This window comes from Cuculus canorus, chromosome 19, assembly GCF_017976375.1.
Source record: "Cuculus canorus isolate bCucCan1 chromosome 19, bCucCan1.pri, whole genome shotgun sequence".
Lineage (NCBI taxonomy): Eukaryota > Metazoa > Chordata > Aves > Cuculiformes > Cuculidae > Cuculus > Cuculus canorus.
The window spans coordinates 8,553,316-8,578,029 of record NC_071419.1 but is presented as its reverse complement, the minus strand read 5'-3'; the positions used below and the strand labels follow the sequence as shown (position 1 = coordinate 8,578,029).

At 49.9% G+C, this 24,714-nt stretch overlaps 1 protein-coding gene across 2 annotated transcripts in view; it reads right to left on the bottom strand.

Moving 5' to 3' along the window:
* The window catches only part of ASTN2 (astrotactin 2), a 347,344-nt gene that overhangs the window by 235,758 nt on the left and 86,872 nt on the right, over window positions 1–24,714 (bottom strand). Inside the window, exons 3-4 of one of the 2 annotated variants that reach the window (XM_054084080.1) lie at window positions 21,090–21,474; window positions 2,377–2,526 (exon numbers count right to left, since the gene is read on the bottom strand). In XM_054084080.1, coding sequence (XP_053940055.1) covers window positions 2,377–2,526; window positions 21,090–21,474 — 535 coding nt within the window. The remainder of the gene's footprint in view (window positions 1–2,376; window positions 2,527–21,089; window positions 21,475–24,714) is intronic. The other variant, XM_054084081.1, reaches the window with a different exon arrangement.

Sequence of the window (24,714 nt, the reverse complement as noted above, 5' to 3'; positions counted from 1 at the left end):
TTATCAAAACTTAAAAGGGGCTTATAAGAATGATGGGGATAAACTTTTTAGTAGGGCTTGTTGTGGCAGGACAAGGAGTAATGGTTTTAAACTAAAAGAGGAGAGATTCAGACTAGATAAGGAGGAATTTGTTTACAATGAGGGTGGTGAGGCACAGGTTTCTCAGAGAAGAAGTAGAAGACCCATTCTGAAAACATTCAAGGTCAGATTGGACAGGGCTCCAAGTAACATGATCAAGTTGAAGATGTCCCTGCTCACTGCAGGGGAGTGGACTGCATGACCTTCAAAAGGTCCCTTCCAACTCAAATCATTCTATGATTCTAATATCTTGCAGCACCTTTGCGTTGATTTCAACCAACAGGATCATCTCCTCCCCCATCACCTCCCCTCACCTGCACCCTGTCCCTAAAGCCCTTCCCCAGCCTCAAGACAGGTGTCACAACATCACTGAGGCACAAATCTAACACCCTGGGAGAGAGACGGAGAGCAAAATACAGCCACAGGCACTGCAGGGAAGATTGGTGGCAGGCAACTGAGTAAGCTCTGGCTCCCAGAGCATCCCTTCCCCTGTTGAGACCACTGGGAACAACACAAGAATCCCAAGGGAGACAATTTGTTTTGTCCAATAAGCACCTGGCCAAGCCTGCTGCTGTGGACACGGCTGGACAGACCAGCTTTAATTGTGCTTGGCTGAGGACCAGCTGCAGTGGCAGGGCAGGAGGGATGGAAGGTGACCTCGCTAAGTGCCATGAGTGGGTTGCCAAGCTGAGCATGGAGGCTGGAGGAAAAATTCAGCTCCCCATCCCAAGCGGAGATGACGGGCATGGATCAGTCTCCAGCCCTGGTATGGAAGAAACACGAATCTGGGCAAAAATGGAGAGCCACAAAGGGCTTTCTTGTCTTGGCATCCACTGAGTATTGCCATGGCCACCACTGGGCCAAGGGATCCTGGGGGGCAGTAGTGATGGGGTGAGGGTTGGGAAGACCTCCTCTTGCCTCAGGACGTGCTCTGGCACAGAGCAGACAGATTTGTGGAGAGGCAGGAGAGCTCAAGCCCAGGAAGGTGGGACATGGAGGATGGATGCACGTCCCAGAGGATGGATGCAAGTCAGACTGGCTCAGGGCCCCACTCCATTCCCAGAGGCTCTGCCTGGAGCCAGGCATTGCGTCTCCTCCTAAGCTTAACTGCAAGGATTAATTGACTCACTCCATTAGTGACCGAAAAACCTCTTGCCTTCAGGCTGTTCAGAAATGAAGTAAATCCCCCCCAAAAAAATGAGGCTGGAGCAAGGAGTCAGGGAAACTTCACCAGGCATCACTGTGGACCCCAGAGCACCCACACACATGCACGCTAAAATCCAGGCATACGTATTTGAATAACTACTAGAAAACAAACCAAATAATTTAAACCAGTTAAAGAGTCAGAACATTTTCTTCACACTAAGTGAATAATTTATAGGCAGAGCTATAATAAAAAAAAAGAAAAAACCCTCTCCAGGCCTGTATCTCACGAAAACGTATCTAGAATAAAAGATCACATTTCAGACTCATAAATAAATTAAAAACAAAACCAAGAGTAAACAGAAAGAAAACTTTCCTTTCTGGTTGCTGGCACTGCCAGAGAGACCCACAGTGTGCAGGTCAGATAGTGACCAAGGGACCTCCTTGCCCATCATTCCTAGAGGGACCATGATGCCTCCTCCTCCTCCCCCTCCATCAGGAAATGTGGATCCAAACCCTCAGCACAGCCTTGGCAGTCACCGTTTAACCAACAGTCATTACATTTTAAGCAGCGATAGCGATAGGAGCAAGCAGTTTCCTGGGCTGAGAGGCAACACAAGAATCAATCCTGCTCACGAGGCTGATCCAGCCAACCTTCTCCTGGTGCTCCGGTGTAGCTGGCAACGGCCACCACGGCTACAAATAAAACTCAGCATCCTTCTTGCACGCTTTTGCACTGTACAGCCTTTACAGCCATGAAACGCTGCTTTCACCTTCTGTGTGACCCCTAAATAAACAGCCCCAAAAACCCCAAGCAATAGGAAAGCGCAACAAGGAGAGGTCCCAGCGATGTGATTTACAGACAAAATGAACTTCACCCCTTTCTCCAAAATAAAAGCTTCCCAAGAAACTGTATTTCACTCCCAACAAACCCTGGTTAGCCAGAGCAACTAGCAAGGACTCTGGATTTGCAGCAGACTTGGATAAATCCTTGGGAGGGATGTGAGGTAGCTACACTCTCAAGCACCTCCACCAGACCACCCAGAGTGAGTCGCATGGTTGCCCCTCTTCACCCTGGAGGGAGTTCCTCCTTCCTTCCGTCCAAGCCAAACTCCTCTGGACACACCAGGGCAGCCGGTGATGGTGGCAGCCTACCTCGCGGCCGGCTCCGGCGTTTCCGTCTCCCCACGGACGTGCTGCGCAGCGCAGGCTGGAGCTGCCCAATCTCAATGGGTGTGTTGGTGCGGAAGCTCTCCTTGAACTTCTGCATCAGGGACTCCACCGTCTCCTGTGTCACCTCGGGAGCTGCAACACCAGCAAAGGGACCGCGGTTAAAAGAGAACCGAGTCATCACGTCCCCAGTGCCCGTAGAACCCTTTCCTAGCAGAGGACAGCATCATCCAGAGCAAAATCCTGGGGCAGGAGCTCTGCCCTCCAAACTCACCCATAGGGACCCTTTCCCGTGTTTTCCAAGTCTTACCAAAGCCACAGAAATTAGAAAATCGTGGCTTTACAAAAATTGCATTTTCCATGCTGCTTTCCGGCATTTTAGATAATTCCTTGCCTCTTCCCTCATGTGCAAGCAGGACATTTGGAAGCATCACGCCCTTACCCAAGATAGAATCTGATGGATTCAAAACACACAGGAACTACCTGGACACTGAGGTGGCTTTAGGTCACATTTAATTCCGCTCTAAGTGCTCACAGGTGAACCCCAAAAAGGCTCGTTGGCTTTTTTTGGGGGGCAGGTACTCACTGGTAGGCAGGTCTGAAGCTACAGGCTGGTGAGCAGAGCTGGGCAAGTGATGCCCAGCCAGTCCAGGCACGGTCCAAGCTGTAGCAGGGATGCTGGGTTCCCCCAGAGGCTGCACTCAGTAGCACCTGAGCTCAGGGAACAGCTTGCTGCAAGACTCCACAACACATCTCAGCTTGCTGATATTTAAGCAACTCCTCTCCTTGCTGCCCTACATCCCCTAGCCAGTAAAGCCAAAAAAAACAAACCCAAAATCATACTTTCCTACAAAACCCACCACCCACTCACACAACGGGTGGTGATGGGAAAATATGAAATCACTCTCAAAGAGCAAAGACGAATCTCAGAATCACAAGTTTTGTCCGGCTGCAGGCCACAGAGGTCTCCGAGGTTTAACAAACGCTTTGGCCTCTGTCAGCTCCTTGAATAAACTCATTAGCAGAATATAACCTCTATCCTCTCTCTTTTTCAAGAGTCGCGAAGTCCTTCTGACCAGCTCCTAAAACTCTCCCTGCCTGCAGCGTGGTCATGCGATGCTGGCAGGGATCCCTGGCCCTACAGCCACCCCACATCCCACTTGGATAAGGTAAGAGCGAGTAACTTGAAGCTCTCCAGCCTGCCAGGAGTTCCAGGCTGATGCACCACACTGCTGCATCTCCTGGTCCAGAGACACATCAGATCCACATGGAGCTCTTTGCACACCCGGTGGGCTCAAGGTGCATAGCTGCTCCAGACCACGGACTCCAATTCCCTTCACAGCATGTGGCAGGGTCCATTTCAGTGTAAAATGAGAAGGTGGTCATGCAGAGCAAGTCATTTGTAATCCTAGACAAGGATTTTACTCAAATGTGGAGTCTGCAGCTAACTCCTTCAACAGCCGCCTGCACTGCAGGGAGGTCAGAGCCCCCACCACAACCAGTGCCCACACCAGTCCATGGAGCAGATTCCCCTTGCTTCTCCCCAAACCCCAAAGGCAATTCCCTTGGTTGCCTGAGACAAGAGGCTCTTGACCACCCCAAGGTGCTTTTCTACTCCCACCCACAGGCTGCAGAGAGGGTATCAAAACCTTCAGGGGCCATTCGGAGAAGAACAGTCCAGCCGCTGTGTCTGTGGATGCGGGTACACCAGGAGGACTCAGGAGAAGATCCATCACCCTGTGCTGCCTCACTGGGTGATGGAGAGACAAAGATCAAACCCACTGCCTGTGTAAGCACCAAAGGTGAGAACCAGTTCACAAAGGTTCCAGAGAGAGAGTGGCCTAAGGGACCAACTGAATTAAGTCTTCCGAATTTGACACCAGGCTCCCCCAGGCACCACAGGTCAAAGGCACAGCTCCCCAAAGCTATGTTTATGTCTATGTCTACAACAAGCACAGTCAGATCCTGTGCTGCTGGATGCCCCAGCAAGCAGCACCACAGCGGGGAAAAAAAAGTCAAAAGTGGGAAAAGGTCTCTATAAAGCATCCAGTCCCAGCTCTGATGGCACACATCCAGCCCCTCCTCTTTCAGGGCTCCAGAGGTGCTGGGGAAGGATGCTGTGGCAGCACCGGTGCGGCTCAGCACCCCACTGTGGTGTTTGCAGGGGGAAGCCCATCCCCAAAGCTCCTTCACCGGGGTGCAAGCCCAACAAGGCTTCCCCGTGAACACCTAGCGAGCTATATGAACCTCAAGGCTGGGTGATATATAACGTGTGCAAGTGGAGCAGGAGCTCAGGAACTGCGTGGCTGAGGCTTATTTACAGAAAGGAGGACAGAAGGAGAGTGCGGGAGGGGAGGAGGAGGGGACCATGCCTTCTGCTAGCATTTGCGGCACGCAAGGTCGTGACTCTCTCGTGGTCCGTGCTCTGCTGATGGGAGTAATCAGTGCTGCTGTGATTGTACCCCATCTGGCCACCACGCTCAGCACATCCATCCAGAGACATCTGCTCATGTGCTCATCAGAGGAGAGAATGCCAAAAACAGGGGGAAGCATTACCTTTGTGGGGAAAGGGTCTCTGTGATCGCTGGCTGTTTGTGATCACGTTACAAATGCTTATTCCAGGAACGGGAGCAAAAAGCTGGCACATCACACCACTCTGCACAGCTTGTGTGTGCCAGAACATCGTTGGCCTCTCTGTGCCCCTGAGCTCAGGGGGTTTGAGCAATGAAAATAAAACAAAGAAGAAAAAAAAATGAAGAAAAAAGGAAAAAAAACATGTCGACATGATCTCAGCAAGTGGAGTTCGACGTGGCCAGCATAGAGAAAATGCTCACTGACAAATGAAAAGTAGCTGGGCTTCAACTGAATGAGCATCAGGGGTCAAGGATGAATGAAGGACCCTTCGTGCACTGCCAAGCATGACAAAAGGGAGGGAGAAGAAACCAACGCACCGTAACATAACGAGGTACAGCACTCACTGAAGCTGTTGGGACCCTGGTGGCTATGGGGTTGTCCATCACATCCATAAAAGAGACATAGTCAACCACAAACTGTCACCTGGGGATTTCTGTAGTCAGCCACCTGAGCCAGGACAGCCACAGGTAGGACCCCACAACTAGACCGATGCCTCCGTGGGCATCATACAGCCACACGGCAAGTTCACACACACGCACCACCGTGCCACGCAGCCACCACGCACGTGGTTGGCATTCCCGTCTCCCACAGAGGTTTTAATAGTTCTGTATAGGACAGGAACACACGCTACCACAGAGTACTGCAAAGCTTGGAATACCCCAGCTCTGCCCTGCAGGACCCACCTGGGCTGCGTGTGCCAAACACCGGCTCTGCCAGCGGCTCCCGGTGCCGTCACACTACCTGCACCCTGCTCTCCTCTCTTCAGCCCAATGCAGCCACATCACCAGCACCTCGGCACCGGCTCCTCCCAGCGACAGCCAAACATGATGCAGATTTGGAGGTGACAGGACCATCTTTCTTGAGCAGAGTTGCCAAACCGCCTTCTCTTCCATCCCTTGTTTCCAGGAGATAAATCCATCAGGACTACTGAACTCACATCTTCATGACCACATTGAGAGCTTCTCCAGCCTGGCAGAGGTGGCGAGATCCACCCTGAGGTTTAGCACAATGCTATGATCTCAATCTCACTCCTTCCTAGAGCAAGGGCCTTCAGCAGCATAACAACCCCAGGAACAAGCCAAAGCAGAGGAAGCACGAGGCTCTTCAGCCTCCACAAAATCAGCTTCCAACTCTGACAGCAATTTCGGGATGCAGCTGAAGGTCACCGTACCTTCATAAAGCACACCGCGTGTTCCCATCGTACACCTCCCTCCTGTCCACCCCCATACGCTATTTTGAAAGCGATTTGCTCTCCTTATGGCTCCCTTGTTCGTTTGCATGTCTCCCACAAAAAAATATTCATACCAATAGCCTTTCTTTCTGCCTTCCTTTTTGCTGGCACGAATTGCAGTGGGAAAATATACCGTTTGGCTTAAAAATTACAACAACAACAAAAAAAATTATCAAATGAACAATATTGGCCATATTTAGGTAAAAATATATTGCAATAGAGATGGGAGGCGGTAGTATTCGTTCCAGCCCTTGTGGGACTCCCATCACAGCCAGGAGAGCTAAATACAAAGGCTGGATATGGGGGGCAGTTTTGGGACAATATCAAAACTAGTATCTCAATAGCTTCAGTGGGAGGGAGGATTCTCCAAAACATAGTCACAGGCACAACTACCCATTATCTGTACCCACAACACTAGCTGCACGCCTCCAGCTCCACTGGTTGCACTTGGATGGTGTCTCCACCATCCCTGAGGGTCCAGGATAAGGGAAAAGGAACTTCAAAACCTCCGACTGTGCACCCTGTTTTCTGCCAGCAGAGATGGAGCTGGTGGTGGTGGTGGTGGTGGTGAAAGTATCCCATGACCCTTGGAAACAAGCCTTCAACCTCAGTGAGATATTTTAGGGTCTTCATATGATAGATATGGCCTTGGAAGACCCCAGTGGAGCAGCTGCACCACACTGGAGAACTTGCCCTCAGCCTAAGCCAACGCTCCTGCGTCCTACAGAGACTTTATATTCACTGAGAACCCAGCAGCCCCACTCAATGCTGCACTGGACCCCAACAGGGCAAGGGAAGGGAAGCAGCTTCTCCCCAAACCAGGCTCAACACATCATGCAGCTGAGAGCTGGAAGGCCCCATGGCTCAGTTTTCGCAGCTTATAAAAACAGACTTGGTGAGGCTTAAGGTCTTCAAAGGTGCCACCTTCCTTGAGCCCTACAGTCTCTGGTGTTTGGCTTCAAGTTTTGGAGCCTGGAGCCCCAGTGGTAACTGTCCTTCTCATGCAACATCTGCACTCCTACAGCTACAGGGATAAGGCTGCAGAAAGGCTACAGCAGCTTCTAGTAGAGCTTCCCACACTGGGTATTGAGTAAAACATACTTTTTAAAAGTACAGGTTTTTTCAGCATCTGATTTTCCCATCTCCCTCTTTGATTTCCGAGTGTCAGAGGGCAAGTTATCGATTCCTCAACATTGCCAGTAGTTAAAGCACTCCCAGAGTTTTATAGAAATGAATAACACGCAGAGCAGCTCAAGAGCTGCTTGACTAAGCATGGCGTTCCTCTGGAAACAAAGTGCTTCGCGAGAACACATCAAACTCAATCAAGGATTAAATAGAAAGGTTTGGGCACAATTAGAAGTCATGGTTGGGGGGACTTTTTACCTTCTGACCTGTGCACACATTCATGACAGTGCCCACAGGCACATGTAGGACACAGCTCCATCATCTCTTCTCCTTGTCCATCTCCTGCCTTCTCACCAAATGCTTCATCAACTGTTTTCAAGCTATCGTTGAAGGGCAGGTTGTTCTCCTGGGAATCACTGATGAAGCCTCAAAAGTTCTAATGCATCACCATGTCCATCATGTACCACACAATCATCAGGTATATGTAGCGCAGTTTAATTACATTACAATTGTTTCCTCCAAATCAAACTCCCGAGTTTCTGCAAGCTCATTTTGATGTTTCTGGATCAATATTTTGGAAATTTCTAGTCTACAAATTATTTCAAGAAATCAACTTTCCAATTCTCATTGGGACGGGCATTAATTTCACAATACTGGAAGTCTTCCACATCGTGGAAACCCTGTTTTCTCACCAGCTCTAAATAATGGGTGTTTGTTGCTTTTTGAAGCATGAAATAAGCAACCGTGTTTGTTCAGAATCTGGGATGTGGACCGATTTTCAACAGTGCCACCCTGAAGGCGCTAAGCTCCAGGAAGCAGAGAGCTTTACTAGCATAAAATTAGGTAATTACACCAATGCCTATGTGATAGCAGCAGAGATTTGTATACTTCAACATAGAGGGATGAAAACACATCCAGAGAGAGGCATCCTGCCATGGAGCACAGTGGATATAGCAAAGGTATGAGAAACGTTGAGAACTTTAGCTCTCTATCTACTTCTCCAGCTACCAAACCCCTCAACCGCCTCTTGAGTGAAAGCCTCTGTCTCCAGCAGTACCCTGTTCTCCATCAGTCCATGTCATACGCAGGCACACTGTGTCCTAGAACACCAGGACACTGCTGGCTGCATTACACAACGAACTCAGTGAAATATATATATAAAATACAAATATATATGTATATATATAAAAAAAATCAAAACAAAGCACAAGTAACCACACATACCCATACATCAGGGGACCAAGCACCTCCTGCAATGCATACATCTCCAAGCCATACTTAGGCAAACCCATTAGGGACAAGGATATATGTGGCACCACGCACTTTGCTGGAGTTGGCCCTCAGCCCAGCTGCCAGCACGGTGTGAGGGAGGATTAATTTCTCTCCAAGAAGCACTTTCACACAGGTTTTCAGATGCAGCAGAGGGGTATAGGAACCCAGGAGCATTTTAAAAACAGACAACTTTTTCTTTCCTTTTTCTCTCCCTCTTTTTGTTGAGTTCTAAAATAGAAAAAGTATATATATTTTTAACATAGCTATTAAAACGTTAATAGATTATTACATACATTAATAAACCGCTTGCTATAAAAATAGATTTTTATACGTAAAAGTCTACTTTTAATTGCAAATCGGAGGGGGAGGGTAGCATAAGAAGAGAGATAGTTTTATTTGAGATGTCTCCTTTGAAGGAAACTGAACAAATGTACTTTCCTCCTTCATATATTCATGAGATGACTGCTTCTCTACCCCGTTCTCCACCACCCTCAACTCTGGGCTCGGAGCCAAAGAGTCCTTATCTGGTATGAGGCAGGAAAAAAAAAAATACAAAACCCTGATAGGATCAGAAGTTTTCAGTAGTTTAACAAATCTGGTGGAAAAAAGCCTCCATTGGTTTTTAATAAAGCTTGCGGCATGTGTCGGGGAAGCGGGGATGCCGGGAGAGGCTGGCGTGCAGCATGGGAGGGGATGGGACCCCGGGAAGCACCACAGTACCCCACAAACTCTCTTGCCCATGCACTCACTCTGCTCTTCTTCTTCAGTGTAAAGCTTTGCTCTTCCCCGTCATCATCGAGGGAGCCCATTCTGCTGGTCTGCTCTACTGTCGTGAGACCCCACCTGCAACCCTGTGTCCAGTTCTGGAATCCCCAACACAGGAAAGACACCGAACTGTTGGAACAGGGACAGTGTAGGCCACAAGGATGACCTGAGGGCTGGAGCACCTCTGCTCTGAGGACAGGCTGAGAGAGCTGGGGTTGTTCAGCCTGGAGAAGAGAAGGCTCTGGGGAGACCTTAGAGCAGCTTCCGGGGTGAAAGGGGCTCCAGGAAAGCTGGAGAGGGACTTTTTACAACTGCGTGTAGTGATAGGATCCATCCCTGGAGGTGTTCAAGGCCAGGTCGGATGGGGCTTTGGGCAGCCTGATCCAGTGGGAGGTGTCCCTGCCCATGGCAGGGGAGTTGGAACCGCATGGGCTTTAAGATCCCTTCCAACCCAAATCATTCCACGATTCTGTAGAGAGCAGGAGGTAATATCTGCAGCTCCTGTCCTCGCTGCAGCTGGGTGAGTTGCTCTTCAAACTGGCAGGACCCAGAGGAATGCAGGGACAACTAGGAAGGAGCATCCAGAGCCTCCAGCAGCACATACCCAGCACCGACTGCCCTGACCCTCCTTCATCCTCTCTCCAGTCACGGTGCTCAATCGCTTCCCAGCTAATTGCCTCCACTCATGTGTGCAAACTAACCGTTTACTGGAAAATGCCACGGAATGTTAATTTCATTCGGAATTGGGTAATTGCAAAGCACTTCCATTTTTTTATTATAGGAAATGAATAAGCATTGTATTAATAGCATCGTTTCCAACTCCGACCACAATTGTGGCCCCATTGATGGAGGCTGTGAGTTATTCATCACCCCGCACTTTCCCTGCCATTCCACCTTCTCCTTTTCCCTTCTCCTGCCACGCTCCAACTTCCCACGCTGGTAATTAAGATAATGCAATATAATTATAAACACATCATGAAAGATCAAATGCTTAAAAGCCGTGGTCCAACAGGCCCCACCTCTGCCTTGAACCTTTGCACTGAGAGAATCCTTCAAAAGCAGATGGGTCTCTGCCTTCCTGGGCAGTTCCCAGCTGAGTTCAACCTTTCCAGGAGCTGTTTCTGATTAGGAAATCCTCAGCAATTCCGCAGGGCAAAGCCTTTTCCAGCACACCCTTTCCCTGAACCATACAGGGCATTTATCTCCCTACTCCATTCCTTCTTCTACAAGGAAAAGCCTTTGGCCATGCGATGCTGCTGTGTGAAATTTGACCCATCAACCCCTGTCCAAGCACTGAGAGGATCCAGGTCACCAGAGACTCTGGTTCCCACCTTCTCTGTTCTAATAAACCCCTTAAATTACCTTTTTTTTTTAATGAGACTCTAACTTTTTCTCTTACACAGCGAGCAGAAATGAGCAGGGAAGATGGGCAGATCCTCAGCAGCAGCTAATGCTCCTCAAGTTAGGAAATAATTGAAAAGTTAAATAAGAATACCCTGGAGGAAGCTTCCCAATCTGGTGCAAATGAGCACACTGAGCTGCCCAGGCTAATGTTCCGTGGAGGAGAGTTGCTGGCTGGAGAGCAGAGTGCTGACCTCTACTGCACATCAACAACTCCACTAGACCAGGGGAAAGTCTGCCCCAGGGAGCCAGATGGGCTGGAGACCCATTGAGAGCAGGTAAAGCCCCATCCCCACGTGGCTGAAGAAGCTCCAAGTGCAGGATGAACCTGGAGCAGCTGCACTTCAGCACCTGTAAAGCAGGAGGAAGGCGAGTGTGAGCAAGATCCAGCACATCCCTAAGGATGGGCATGGAACAGCAATAGCTGGCAAACAAGGGTGGAAAACGTGTTATGGTGACCCTTCTCCAGTCTCAACCACCACCTAACTCCCTGTTCAGCAGCGCAGCACAGAAAGAATTTACAAGTTAGATGTGAAATTTCCTTTACCCGATAGGCATGGTGATACCCTTTCCCATACCGGCAACTCTGCGCAGCATGTCAGGGAAAACGAGGGAGCAACGTTCCCCTGGGGGAGAAGGGGAAGCCACCAAAAACACATGATGCAATGGGGCCAAAAAGCTTCGGCCGTGCACACACAGCACAAATGCCACCAAAGGATCCTCTCTGCAGTAGCAGGGACCAACCATTTCCATAGAATCATCATAGAATCGTAGAATGACCAGGTTGGAAAGGACCCACTGGATCATCGAGTCCAACCATTCCTAACACTCCCTTAAACCATGTCCCAAGCACTTTATCCACCCGTTCCTTAAACACCTCCAGGGAATGCACATGGGTGCAGGCAGCAAAGGAGTTGAGAGCTGGCTCCTTGGCTCAGAAGAAGAACTGGAGCTGAGGGAATGCTTGGAGAGCCCAGGCTATCGAAAGCAATCCACTTCCAAGCCGTATGGGCAAAAAAGTGAGGCTGAGCATGGCCAGACCCTACAGGACCCTGTGGACGAGTCGCAGTAAATGCTGTAACTCAGCAGGGCTGTCAGAAAGGACTGATTTGAAACACCTTGTTAATAAGTTTCTTCTCCATCTGGTCTTCGGGCAGGTCACTGCCTAATGATAAATGGGGCTGGAAGGTGCTTGCAGACCTAATATGAGCGCAGGTGCCCGGCCTCGATCCATCTTCCTTAGGAGGCAGCTGACAAAACTAACAGTGTGGGCACCATAGCCAGGTAAAACACGACCGATGCGAAGAGGACACGCAAAGAGAGCAAAGAGCTGTGGCTGCAGCTGCCCTTCCTGTGCCCCTCCCCATAAAACCTTGAAGCCTGGGACAGACTGATGAGGAGAACAACTCACATGCTGGGCAGCAGAGCCCTGATGCCGCTAGAAGCCAAAGTGAAAAGCACTGAGCACAATGGACCGAGAGGAATCCATCGTTGTCATGCAGGTAACAGGATCTGGAGCAGCCTCAGCTCTGAACCAAGCATCCCAATGGCTGCCTGAACGCTCACACAGCATCTACTTATTTCTAATAGAAACAGAAACACTGTGGGCTTGTCCCTTATCCCAGGCCTCACATTTGCTCCCCATCAACACATGGAAGGATAGCCCTGGGCAGAGCTGAACCTCCCCCATGTCCTCTGCATTGCACGCAAGCGGACAAGATGCAATCCAGTGCAGGAACTCAAGAGAGGACACTTGTGATCCCCCAGGGTCCCTCAAGGGGTATGAAGAGCCACCATATTTTTTTAGATTTTGCATCAGGGGGAAAAAAAAAATCATCTGGAAGCTAATCCTGGTCAACAACTGGCCTGCAACCAGCTAAGCCTTAAATAATGTAATGCTTTATCAAACATTCATAGCAATGCACAAAGTGATGAACAACACACGCCTGGCATTTATATAAATATAGTTCCTGATGGCTTGTTTTCCTTGGACAGCCAAAACTTCACAGCTTATCTTCTGTGAGCTTGTGATTTTGCCTGGATGAAAAGCACTTTGGACACCTGGGGAATCAGGGACAATGCACACAAAACTGCCATGACATCTCCACAAGGCATCAGCAGCTCCACAAAGCCCAACAAAAGTCCACGCTGAAAGAGCTGCTGCTGACTTGAGGAGTCACAAGTCACCCAACTGTAGCTGGGAGAAGAGATGGCCAAGGGCATTTCTTCTCCCATGGAATGTCACTCAACGTCAGGGTGAGACCTGCCCAAACCTCACAAAGTGGTGATAAACCAGTAGGACATCACAAAACCACCATCCCTTTGAGATGCTCAGGAAAGCGCTGGCATATTAACACATCTCTTTTCTCTTCCCTTCCCTATGGCATCATCAGAAGCCACTTTTCCATCTGCTTCCTCCCTACTGTCTCATGAAATTAGTGAGGTGGGGTATAGCAAAGGTAATGGGAGGAGAGAAAAAACAAGAAAAGCACATCAGGAAAACCAGTCTACCAGACAGAAAGAGCCCTGACCAATCTGAGAGGCGTTGAGGCCTTAATTAGTCATTAAGCACACACCAACACAGCACCTCCCTCAGCCAGGGGGATTCGGGACCACAGGAGGCCACCAGCCCCTGGGAGCTTCCCCATCTCTTCTCCCCTCCTGCTGGGGGCAGAAGTCATGCTGGACACGGGTCTCACTGGGAAGACCTCTTGGGGAGCCTCCCATGCATCCATGGCACTGCCTTAGGCCACTTTCTTGGGAGGTGTAAGGAAGGGGGAACGTGTCCTGCAGGACCCACCAGGCAAGAGACCGTTATTCCCTCGCACCATCTTGAGGAGGACTTCTCAAATTTGGCAGGGAGGCAACAAGTTTGGTACAATAGCGTGGATCAAAACAACCTTAAACCTCCAGTCTGGCTGCTCTCTTTTCAGAGGCCGAAAGGCAATTAATGTATTAATTATGACTGTCTTTATCTCTCTGGAAAACAAAGATTTCCCTGGCAGGTATGGACATTTTCAAATCAACATTGAAGTCACAGCTGGCATCACTATAAAAACGAAGGACCCTATGGCGTATCTATTGTATCCTCTGCAAGTGGGGCCTCTATTCTCCTTATTAATGCATTCAAAGCAGTTGGAATTAAGCATGTTGGATGTAAAGGCATGTTTAATTTCTCTAATAACCAGAGCCATTAGTTAAGCGCGAGCTCAAATGTCTTCCTGAACTGGGACCCAGTTCCTACCCTGTTTGGCCTCTCTTTAATTTCTTTTAAAGCTAAAATTTGCAGCCAGGTTTTTCAGCCAGGAATGAAAACGTCTGCTTCCTATGGGCAGGCTACATGCATATACATTTTCAAAGGTCTCTGTAAATTACGCAAGGAGTCGGCGGAGATTAGAGTTGGGATAAGCTGATCACGTACAAAGAGGGTCATGATCCCATCAGGTCACTGGAAAGAAGACAGAGCCCCAAGACACATCAGATGCCAGTCTGACGTACTGTCCCATTTTAGCCTCCAGCTCCAGAAAACATTAAGCAGTCATTTTATTTATTAAAGGCTCAGAAAGCCTCTGGTTAATGCTCAGATTCAGGGTGGCAGTGCAGCTGCCTCCCCAAGTGAACAGCAGCTTCAAACAGACTGCGGCTCTCATCCCCAACGCAGTGGTGCAGGCATCAAGGATGACAAACCCCAGCACGATGGGGCTCTCCCTGCCGCAAGCCAGCCATGAACCCGGTCAGATACCGAGATGCTGGGCTATCAGCTCAGAGATAGCAACATCAGGCTGGTCATCTTGCTGCTGTTGCCCAAGGGTTCTCCATTCTCCAGCATGGAGGACAACCCATCGCCGTATCACCATCTGACTCACGCCCTGTCTTTAAATCTCACCTCCAGGATAACGCAGCGCTCATGTATTTGTAATGAATAGCAACTCTAGGGCACAGCTTAACTACTTGTCCTCTTCTTCCACATTTCAGCTCCCAAAATGTTGCTTTCTCCAGTCCGAGAACGTGACCTTGGGCTGGAGCACTGCCTTACCTTACTCATCTTCAGGACGCAAAGATGATGACTAAGATGTGGCCACCAGAACAGCTGCTCCAGCGTTGGTGAGTGGCACAGGAAGCTCCTTCTCCTCAGGACCAGAGCCCTTCCCCGGCCTGCCCTTTGCTGTTATCTTAAACCTAAGCCATTTGCCTCCTCTGTCGAAACTCCTCCTGTCGTTCTCCTGGATCGCATCACCCAGAACAGTCTCGCTATGACACTGTTAGGACCACAACCCCTCACGTTAGCAGTTCTTAATATTTCGTTGTGCTGCCCTGTCTGCCCTCTGGCTTTGCTCCCCTCTCCAACTCGCAGATGAGGGCTGGACCATTAAGTGACATGACCAGGATTACTGGTGGCAGAGCAGAGCTGGATCTGCATCTCCAGGTTCTCGCTGGGTGCCAGACCACGTTTCAAACATGCTCAAAAGCCTCTCACTATCGGTACAGAGAAAAGCATCTGTGGATTAAGTAAGAGAAACTTCAGAGGTTTACCTAAGTTAACACAGCAGGTGAGAAGAAAGTCCAGGAGATATGAATTCCAGATGACTGCACAACTACACCTTTGATATGCCTACAGTATTAATCATCAGTACCATCGGTAATAAGTCCTGTCTCCTGTCTAGACTTGGGGGCCATACCCAGACTGCAGAGCCTGTGAAGCCAGCACGAATGCCCGCTTGAAAAGCTCTTTTTTTTTGAACATGAAAGAAACTGAGAAAATAAAGATGGATCCTTTGTTGCAGGACTGAAATTTCAGATACTCAGTTTTCAAGTCTGACATCTATTTTCTGCTCAGTTTTCACCACGTAGAAGGTTCTGCTTCTCACTGACCTTTAGGAGATTTGGTTTGGGTTACAAGTTGTGGGTAACCCTATATTCAGGCTTGTTGGACTTTTATCTGCTTTCATTTAATTAACTCCATCACTGTGGATCCGTATGTCCCATCTGGGGCTGTAGGAGTGCTGCCTGTGATGGACTGGAGACCAAACGCCTCAAACATCCCTTGAAGGGCTCCTGCTGCTGTAGGGTGAAACCATGTTGGTAAACATGAAAGCCAGGTACATTAAAAGATAAAAGCAAGTAAGGAATTCCCAAAGGGCTTGAGGCCATCTGCTCAGGAAAAGCAGGAGAGCAGAAATCATCAAGAGCGTGGACGGCAAACTACCCAGAGAATTGAGGACAGAGGCAGTGAGAACATTGACATCACCTGCATGAATTTACCCAACTTCTCTTATTTGCAGAATGCTGTATACACACAACGATTGAGGGTGGGCACAGGGATTGATCTCCCCAGCGAAAGCCAAGAGCCCAGGAACTGCACCCCACTCCAGTAGACTCCAGCTGGCACCACACACACTCACAGGGCATAAAACCTCTGGAGACCTTCTAATTTGCTGGAGAACCCAAATGTGCAAGGAGACTGCACAGCTCCCTTCCCGCACCAGCACAAAGGGATGCTGTTGGCTAATTAGGACAGCCTGGCTATTGCCTCCTTCCTCACTCCATTTCACTTTATGATATTAATTAAAAAAAACCCTACTTTTCTTTTAAAAAAGCCTTGGATTTTTCTTCTGTCTGAATCCATCTGGGCTCTGTGCAATGTCACCAGGTCAGTTTGTGCTCCTGCTGCAATTCTAATTCTGTCAGCTTTCCATTTTCGAGGGAGTTGGAGGATTTTTCTTCCTTTCTTTCTCCCCCCTCAAGTCAAAAATGATTTTGCATAACACTAATAATGTTAATGGCCCTGCACAGCGCATCCAGACTACAGCTGCGGCTAGGGAGAAATAAACATCTCATCTTTGCCCTGCTGTTTATCTACCCACAGCAGAGCCTGGTATCAGGTCAGAACCTGTAATTTCATTAACTTTATCACTCAGACACGCTTGTTGCTAGATGTCATTATTCAGCACATTGCTCCCACGGTTTGTTTTTTTTCCCCTGTGTTGGGCTTCACCTCAGATGTTCCGGCACCGCACAGAAACAGCCCTAACATCTGCAGCGCTGCAAAGCGCTGCCTGGGACCCGGGGGGAAAGTTTGGCTCCTATATCCATGCTTTGCTCACCCAAGATTGGCAAAACAGACCTTTTAGCTGCTTGACCTCCTGGGAAGGGACTTTTGCAGCCCCCTTTTGCAGGGATGTGTGTAGCAGAGTGGTCCACCGCGCCTCCATGTCTAACTTGACACATCCAGAAGCTCCATGTGGGGAACAGAAAACCACACTTATCCTCGTGGGAAGTGCAAGAGAGCCCAACAGTCACGCAGAGCAGGATGCATGAATCTCAAATGACAGAAAGCGCTCCCCGCCAGCGCAACCTGGCACCTGCAAATCAATCACTGCCTGGCACACGGGGGAAAGGAAGCAGCGCAGGCAGGTGGAGGGCGAGCCGAAATGTTCCATCTTCATCGGATTTGCCATCCCTGGTAATTAATGCTGGGAAGTGACACTTGAAAGAGCCTCTAGTGACAGCCTCAGTGATGATACCGTTTGGAGGCTGCTGACAAGTCCCAGCTGATGTCTTATCACAACTTTACACTGCAAGAGCACCAAGGAGAGCTTTTCCCTTGGGTGCTGATGGACTCTCTGGGATGCGGGCACATCTCGTTGCCCAGCCCTGGCGATCGCACCAAAACCTGGCAGCGTTGGCCATGCAGCCTGGCACCAGGGAGGCTGACCTGTCCTCAAGCTAAGGCCAGGCTCCAGCTGGGTTTCTCTTGGTGCATTCATCTTCAGTCCACCTGTAAAGCTGTGCCTGAGCGGAACTGATTTCCAGCCCCTGGGGATCTCCAGGTATGTGGTGTCTGCTCGCACCAACTGCGGCTTCTCCACCCCACCTGCCACATCCCCATGGGAATCCCGGCTGCATCTGCTGCTCACGGGGAGATAGAAGCGCCTGTGTGCGCAGTACATCCAACGCCTCCCAAGTCACCGCATTTCCCATGTGTGTGCAAACCAAGTTGGAGTGCTAAGCTCACAGCACGTATATTTGTATCTCTAGTCTAGAAATCCTTGCTCTGTACTACATCCACCTCATACTTGGCAATCCAGGTTCCGACCGAGTTTGGCAGAGAGCAGTAACTAGCACACATCATAGCTTGACTCCTTGAGTAAAGCCTCTCCAAGAGGGAAAAGTGCCCATCTGGGAGGAAATACACGAAATACATGCTGAATTGGCCCAGTTTGAAAGAATCAGACCAGGCAAGGCACAAACTTGCCTCAATCCAAGGTGCAAAGCCCAATAGCACCACAAACCGCTGCTGGTGGGAGCATTTGTGAACATGCAGCCCTGGCTGGCCCTGCAGGCAGCTTGCAGCCCCAGCCAGGGGGGATTTTTCAGTCAGTATAAGCAGTTCCTTACTGCCAATTCTTGAGACCTTGGATAGTTTAATATTCTGCCCTAGATCTCGTTTACTATTATGTTTTGAAAAGACTGAAATGCAGTTACTGCTGCCTTCCCCACTCACACAACTCTAAATAATTTATACAAAAGCAAAACAAAGAGCAGAATACGAAAGAATAAAAAAGGTAGCTCAGTTACAACACATGAAGGCTTTCATTCGTTCATTCTCATTGAGCAGAGGGTTGGGGAAACATCTCTTAACACCACGGGCCAGTAACAGCCAGCTGCACACAAAGTGGGATGCCAACAGCGATGCTCAGATGAGCACTTGAGGACGTCAGACAGACACCTGGGCACCTCTACATTTGTGTGAGCAACGATAACCACCACTCTCGTAACAACAGGGAAGAGTAAAAAGCAGTTTAAGGGCACACACACAACCTTAGCCACACCACTTATGACCGTCACAGTGCAGGGACCTGCTTTCCAGACACGATGCATGACCTGAGCTCTCCTTGGCTCTGTTGCTCAGAGCTGCAGTCTCCTCCATGGGGTTGAGGAGAGTGTCTCCCAGTGTTGTCCCCATGGGTGCTCTGGCAGGCACCACTCGCCTTTATGGAAATCCCTAACACTCTCAGGAAGACAGAAAGGACAAGCCAGTGTCATCCGAAGAGCTCTTTCCCTGCACGGAGGGAGCTGGTGCATCCTCTCCTCGCTCCGGCTGGAGTCACTCCGGAATTAGCATTAACGTGCTTTGTTTTTATTGGAATGCATTTTACTGTGCATTGCAGGTGAATGATATTAAACGGCTTCTAATGCCATTTCAATACACAGAGGTGAGCGTTGCAGCTTCTGAGAGAGACTTTAAAAATGCAGGCAATCAAGTGTGCATTAGCTGAAACACTCAGGAGTAAATGCTGCTCTCCTCTGCGCAGGAGGAGCATCTCGAGTCAGGAGTCACACCCAAGCACACTACAGTCTCTCCTCTCTGTGCAGGGAGGCAGCATCCAGACCCAGCCCGGTCTCAGCAACGATTTTCCAAGAGCTCCTGAGCGCCTTCCAGTAGAGAGAAGAGACATTACCAGCACCCAGCACCCGTGGGTTGGTCTCTTCTCCCAGGAGAAGCTGTACAGGCTGATAGCCAGTACTGCACCTCCCGAGCTGCTCAGCTGCAGGAGCACTGCCAAGCCCTGTCCATCCAGGCTCCTCTCCGCTCTCTCACACACCTCAGACAGTCAGCACCAGGTGCCACCGCACACTGTGACCACAGAGGACACTGTCTCTCTGCCCTGTTGCATCCAATCTACTCACTGTGCCAATGTTGGACCACTTCACCCAGAGGGACACCTCCCCACTACTTTCTTTCTGAGAAGGGCAGAGCTTTGGGGAGCACAAACCCCAAAGGGAACAGACCTCCTCCAAATCCCAGCCCCGCATCTTCAGGGACTGGGAACCCCAAAGGAACTAGTGCTTCTCCAAGTCCCAGCCCAGCACCTTCAGGGAAGGCACAGAGCACCCACAGCACCTCACCTGCTCAGGAACGGGCACCACAGCCCAGCTCTTGCTGCCCAGGCTCCCCAAAGCAGGGGATTTGTACATTTATCCATTATTATAGCTCACAAGCAGTCGGCACTATACGGACAGGCACCAGTCAGCACCCACATTAAACAGGACTGCATTGGCTTCTTCCTAATCTGACCCACAGCCGCTGCATCACACACTACTTCCCACGTCAAACACCTCGGGTGGGTAGTGGTTCACATTTGGGGTCTTGTCTGTCCATCAGATCCACACGGATTCAGCTCTGAGCTCCTTCCCACAATGAGAATTTTCTCATCTGCTCTCTCCAACTCTGCCCAGAGCTTCTATGCGCTTGCTTAAATCTACAGCCCTGATGACTTTGTTTGTTGATGAGCACAGGATTATTTGTGTGATAGCTCAGAGAATAAAGCACAGGGGATGTTTTGCCACCGGTGGAAAATACAGCTTTATGAAGCGGCTCTCTGAGGAGCATCCAGGCTCAGGCAAGCTGGCGGAGCCCCAGCGTACAGACACGTTCGCTCGCTAGAACTGATGCCCTAGCAAGGCAATGAACATTTCTGCTACCTCGAGACTCGAGACTGGCCTGATCGATGCCCATGTGCTAGCACTCACTCACGGCAAGAAGTCAGTATGAATTCCAGCAATCTCCTGTTGAGGAAACAGGAGTTCTAGCACTGCTGGAGCAGCAGGAATGACTCCACCATGCTGCATTGTGCCTGGTGCTGCACAAGCCCACGGCAAAAGAGCAACTCCCTCTCTGGGAAAATCCCAGCTTTTCCCCGCCCCATTCTCTTCAGGCATCCCATAACCCAGGGGGAGTTTCATCACGGTCTGTCATTGCTAGGACCAGATACATCATGAAGCCTGAAAAGTCATCAGCTTCCCATCATCACACTGGGCAGATTCTCATTAGAAATGGGAGACCAGTTTTGGAAGAGGGCGTGGACCAAAGAGATGGGTCAAATCCTGTGAATCCACATCTCCAGGGAGCTCCAAAGGACACAGCTCACACGCCTCAGTAGCACCCGAACCACCAGTGAAGTACAGTCAGGGAGTGCTGCAAGACACCTGGTCCTTGAGGCCAGCAATGACAGCCAAGGGCTCAAAGCTACTGTGCCTCAGTTTCCCCAACACCACCCAAACGCGATTCCCCTCTCAGGAAGGGCAGCTCCAGGACAAGGTCTGTAAACCACCTTGTAGATGAGAGCTGAGGACCAAAGCCTAGAGAGCCAAACAGTAGCCACAGGGGCACGCATGGATGAGCCATCCTCTCCAGGTGGCACCATGCAGGACAGACACTCCAGTAAAGGACAAGGAGAGGGAATAATGAGACAGCAAAGCCACAAACCTTTCTTCTCGTAGTCAGGCTTCTCCTCCCCACCTCGGCCCAGACTCTCCAGCGTCCGTGTCACTTGGCTGCCAAACTCATCTTCCCTGGTGCTGGGCTCTGCCCGCCGCGGTGTCTCCTCCTCTTCCTCATCCTCATAGTCATCCAGTATGGGGGTCTCACGAATGGGCACTCCGATGACCGAGTTGTGGGCCTGGAGGCGTGAATTGCGGAAGCTCTCACGGGCCTGGGGACCCAGCAGCACCGAGGGGATGTAATGGATCTCATGGGTGGCCTCCGTGCTGGCGCTCTTCTGCGGGATGCGGCGACGCTTGTGCCAGCGCCGTTGGGCATAGAGAGCCACTGTGAAGACCAAGAGGAGCAGGAGCAGTGCAATCAGCCCACCCTGCAGAGGAGAGCAAAGGGCATGGGTCAGGAGATGCAGAGGGTACAAGGAAGAGTCAGGAGATAAAAGTGGCAGAGGGAGGAGACAGGAGATGAAAAGGTACCACAGTGGGGTCAGGAGATGTCATAGACCTTCTCCTCTTCCACACCCAGAGCAACTTTTCATCAATGTTTCACGAACTGCTCATGGGTAGGTTCATGGAGCAGCCACCTCTCGGGTGAGACATCACAAGCAAGAGGAACAGGTTGCCAGAGATGGCCTTTAGCTTGGGACACATGTGACACCTCCAGCTCAGCTCTGCCTGCCCTCCCAGGGATTGTATTCTTACCACCCACCCCTCGAGCCTTCCCAGCCCCCTGGCTCACCCACACACAAAGGCTTGAGATGGGCGAGCACCACCTCCCACCCTCCATGGGGAAATGGAAAAGGAGGCAACTTCAGCCCACCACTTAGGAGAAAAACTCATTAAAACAACACAGCCATCAACATGAGAGCAGTAAAGCCTCAACAGAGACACACAATATTTTACACAAACAACGGTGCAACAAATGGCACCAGGCAACCGCCGCTCCCCAGGGCACGGTTACCCCAGCTCCATCATTTCTGGTTGCTATTTGCCTATGGTTTCAACGAGGCTGCAGCTGCAGACCTGGAAGCACAGCACAACATCTTCCACACCAAGACACTCTTTGAAAAGCTTCCTAATTCCTCAGCCTCCAAATTTTAATTGATTTAGCTCCCAACTACATCACCTTAAAAGAAGAAAGATCTTTATCACAGAAGAAAAATAAGCTTCCTAAATATCTATACATCCACGAAAGTGGCCTCTCCTCCCATGGGAGCCAGGCTGGGAAGCACCAAAGGGAGCCAGCCGTGTCTCTGTCTGCTCTGGAGGTTAAAATCGGTCACAGTCACTCAGCCCCGCACAGGCAAGAGCTGTGTGTGCGCCAGCTTCCAGCCTCTTAATCTCCGCAGCGCTGGAGCAATTTTATCCCGCGGCAGACAAGCAAAGCAGAGCATGTAAATCAGGAGCAGCGTGAGCAATCCAGGCTTTGCCACACGAAGGGGAACAGCCAGGGCAGGGCAGGCGTTTCTTTGGCACAGGGGATGCCACAGCCCAGAACTTTACAAAGCACGCAAAACCAAAGCGGAGACGTGTAAGCATTTCATCTGCATTCAAAACAAAGCATCGTGTCGTACCCAGAGCGTAGCTCTGACTTGCAAACAGGATCAGCTTTAAAGAGGTGGCATGGAAAACTCATGGCAGCCCACAAGAGGGGTTAGCTAGGGGAGAGGCTTGCCCAGACCACTCCAGCACCAGAACCTGCTCCAATACCTGCAGAGGGCATAGAAGAGAGCTAGGGAGGGACTTTTTACAAGGGCATGCAGTGATAGGACAAACGATGCGTTTAAATTGGAAGGGGGAAGATTTAGATTAGACATTAGGAAGAAATTCTTCATGCTGACGGTGGTGAGGCCCTGGCCCAGGTTGCCCAAGAAAGTTGTTGCTGCTGGAGGTGTTCAAGGCCAGGTTGGATGGGGCTTTGAGCAACCTGGTTTAAGCAGAACAGGGAAAGTAAGTTTCCGTGGCTATCTACCCTCGTTTAAAATCTACAGTAGGAGGATTCTGCTCACAATTGTTCTGGTTTGTTGGGATTTTTTTTAAGCCTCAATTCCCAAATTAATAATTTTCTGTTGCTGTACATAAAAAAACCAACAAACTCTTCTAAAAAAAAAATATATATATAGCCCAGTCCTAACCTGCTTGTCATCTGTCTCAAAAAGTTAATGAATTAGATGGAAGGAATCACATGGGTAGGAATAATAGTAAAAGAACCTGTATTTTCATTTACATGAAGGATTGTAAGTGAAGTATAAGCAGGATTCTGTAGATGGAATAGGAGGAGATAGATGGTAAAAGTATTTCTTGTTCTCAGAGAGACCATTTCAAGACTCCCTGAAGTCAGAGAAAACCTTTCCATTTACACAAGTGGGTTCTGTATCAAGGCTATACCATATATAAATTGTATTTCTATAAAAACCCACTTTGAAGGAGAGAAACCATAGCACATCAAGACCTCCAAAAAGAAGGCCCAGCGACAAAGATGTAGCAGAGCCATGAACTTCAACACGACAAACCACACCGCAAGATCAGGTCTGGCTTGTGTGCCAGTGTCCTCCTAGCAAAGCAAAAGCTCTCACATTACAGAAGGGTTTCAGAAGAACGCTCATGGACATGATTACTGGGAAAACCCTCCTCCAAGGCCTCACCACCAAGTCCCCGAGCTCCTCAGCTGGATATTGCTCATGCCTGGTGCTCTCTGCAACTGCAAAGCGGCTGCTGGGCAGAGCAGGGCTGCTCCTGCCCGCTCCACAAACACTTGCCAGGGTGGTGTCCCTGCCTGCTGGCTGGGCTCACCTCACATCTGCTGCTAGGAAATGGCTTAGACCACAGTGGATAAACCTGTCAGCATATTAAATATCTTTCTGCTTGGGAGAAATTACAATGAGGAGTAAGGGTGCAGAGGTTTAGTGTGCCATTCCCTGTCTTCAGAACAACACGGTCAGCTCAAGCAAGCCAAGCGCTCCCAGCCCATCCCACACCCTTTGGGATGAGCTGGAGTTCTTTGTTCCACCAGCAGCTGGGAAAACATCCCCCTCTTTGCCCAGGAAAGGCTGGGGGAACCCGTGCCAGCCCCTTCGGAAGCACTCACAGGCTCCCAGGGGATGGCTCAGTTTTGCCGTGCTCCTTTTGGCCCTGACCCCACACCAGCCGCTGCTTGTTCAACTACGCTGATACGTCGGGAGAGCTTCCTGGGGAAAAGGTGAGGAAAAAAAATGAGTCAAACTTAGGAGGCATTCAAGCCAGCCTCATTTTAATCTATTTTTCATGTTAAATTATCCATCTGAGGGAGCAGGAGAGAGAAAGGGGAAGGAAGGGATAATATGAGAAATGTTTTATTTGACAATGTGTCATTCGGAAACTGATTATTTCTGTCTCCGAGCTTTTTAATATTCCCAAACAATGGCCGAGCCGCGCGGGGATTTGGTATTCTAAGGCTGGATTTATAATACTCTGTTCTGCAGTGATAAGAACACGGGCCTTTAATCCTCTGAGCTGTGAACATGCATATTCTCCCACGTAATGTCCTTTCTGCCGCGCTCTCGCGTGCCCTGCGCAGCCGAGTGGGAGCTGCGGGGCATCGGCGGGTTGCTGAGACCCATAGAGAAGAAGGGATG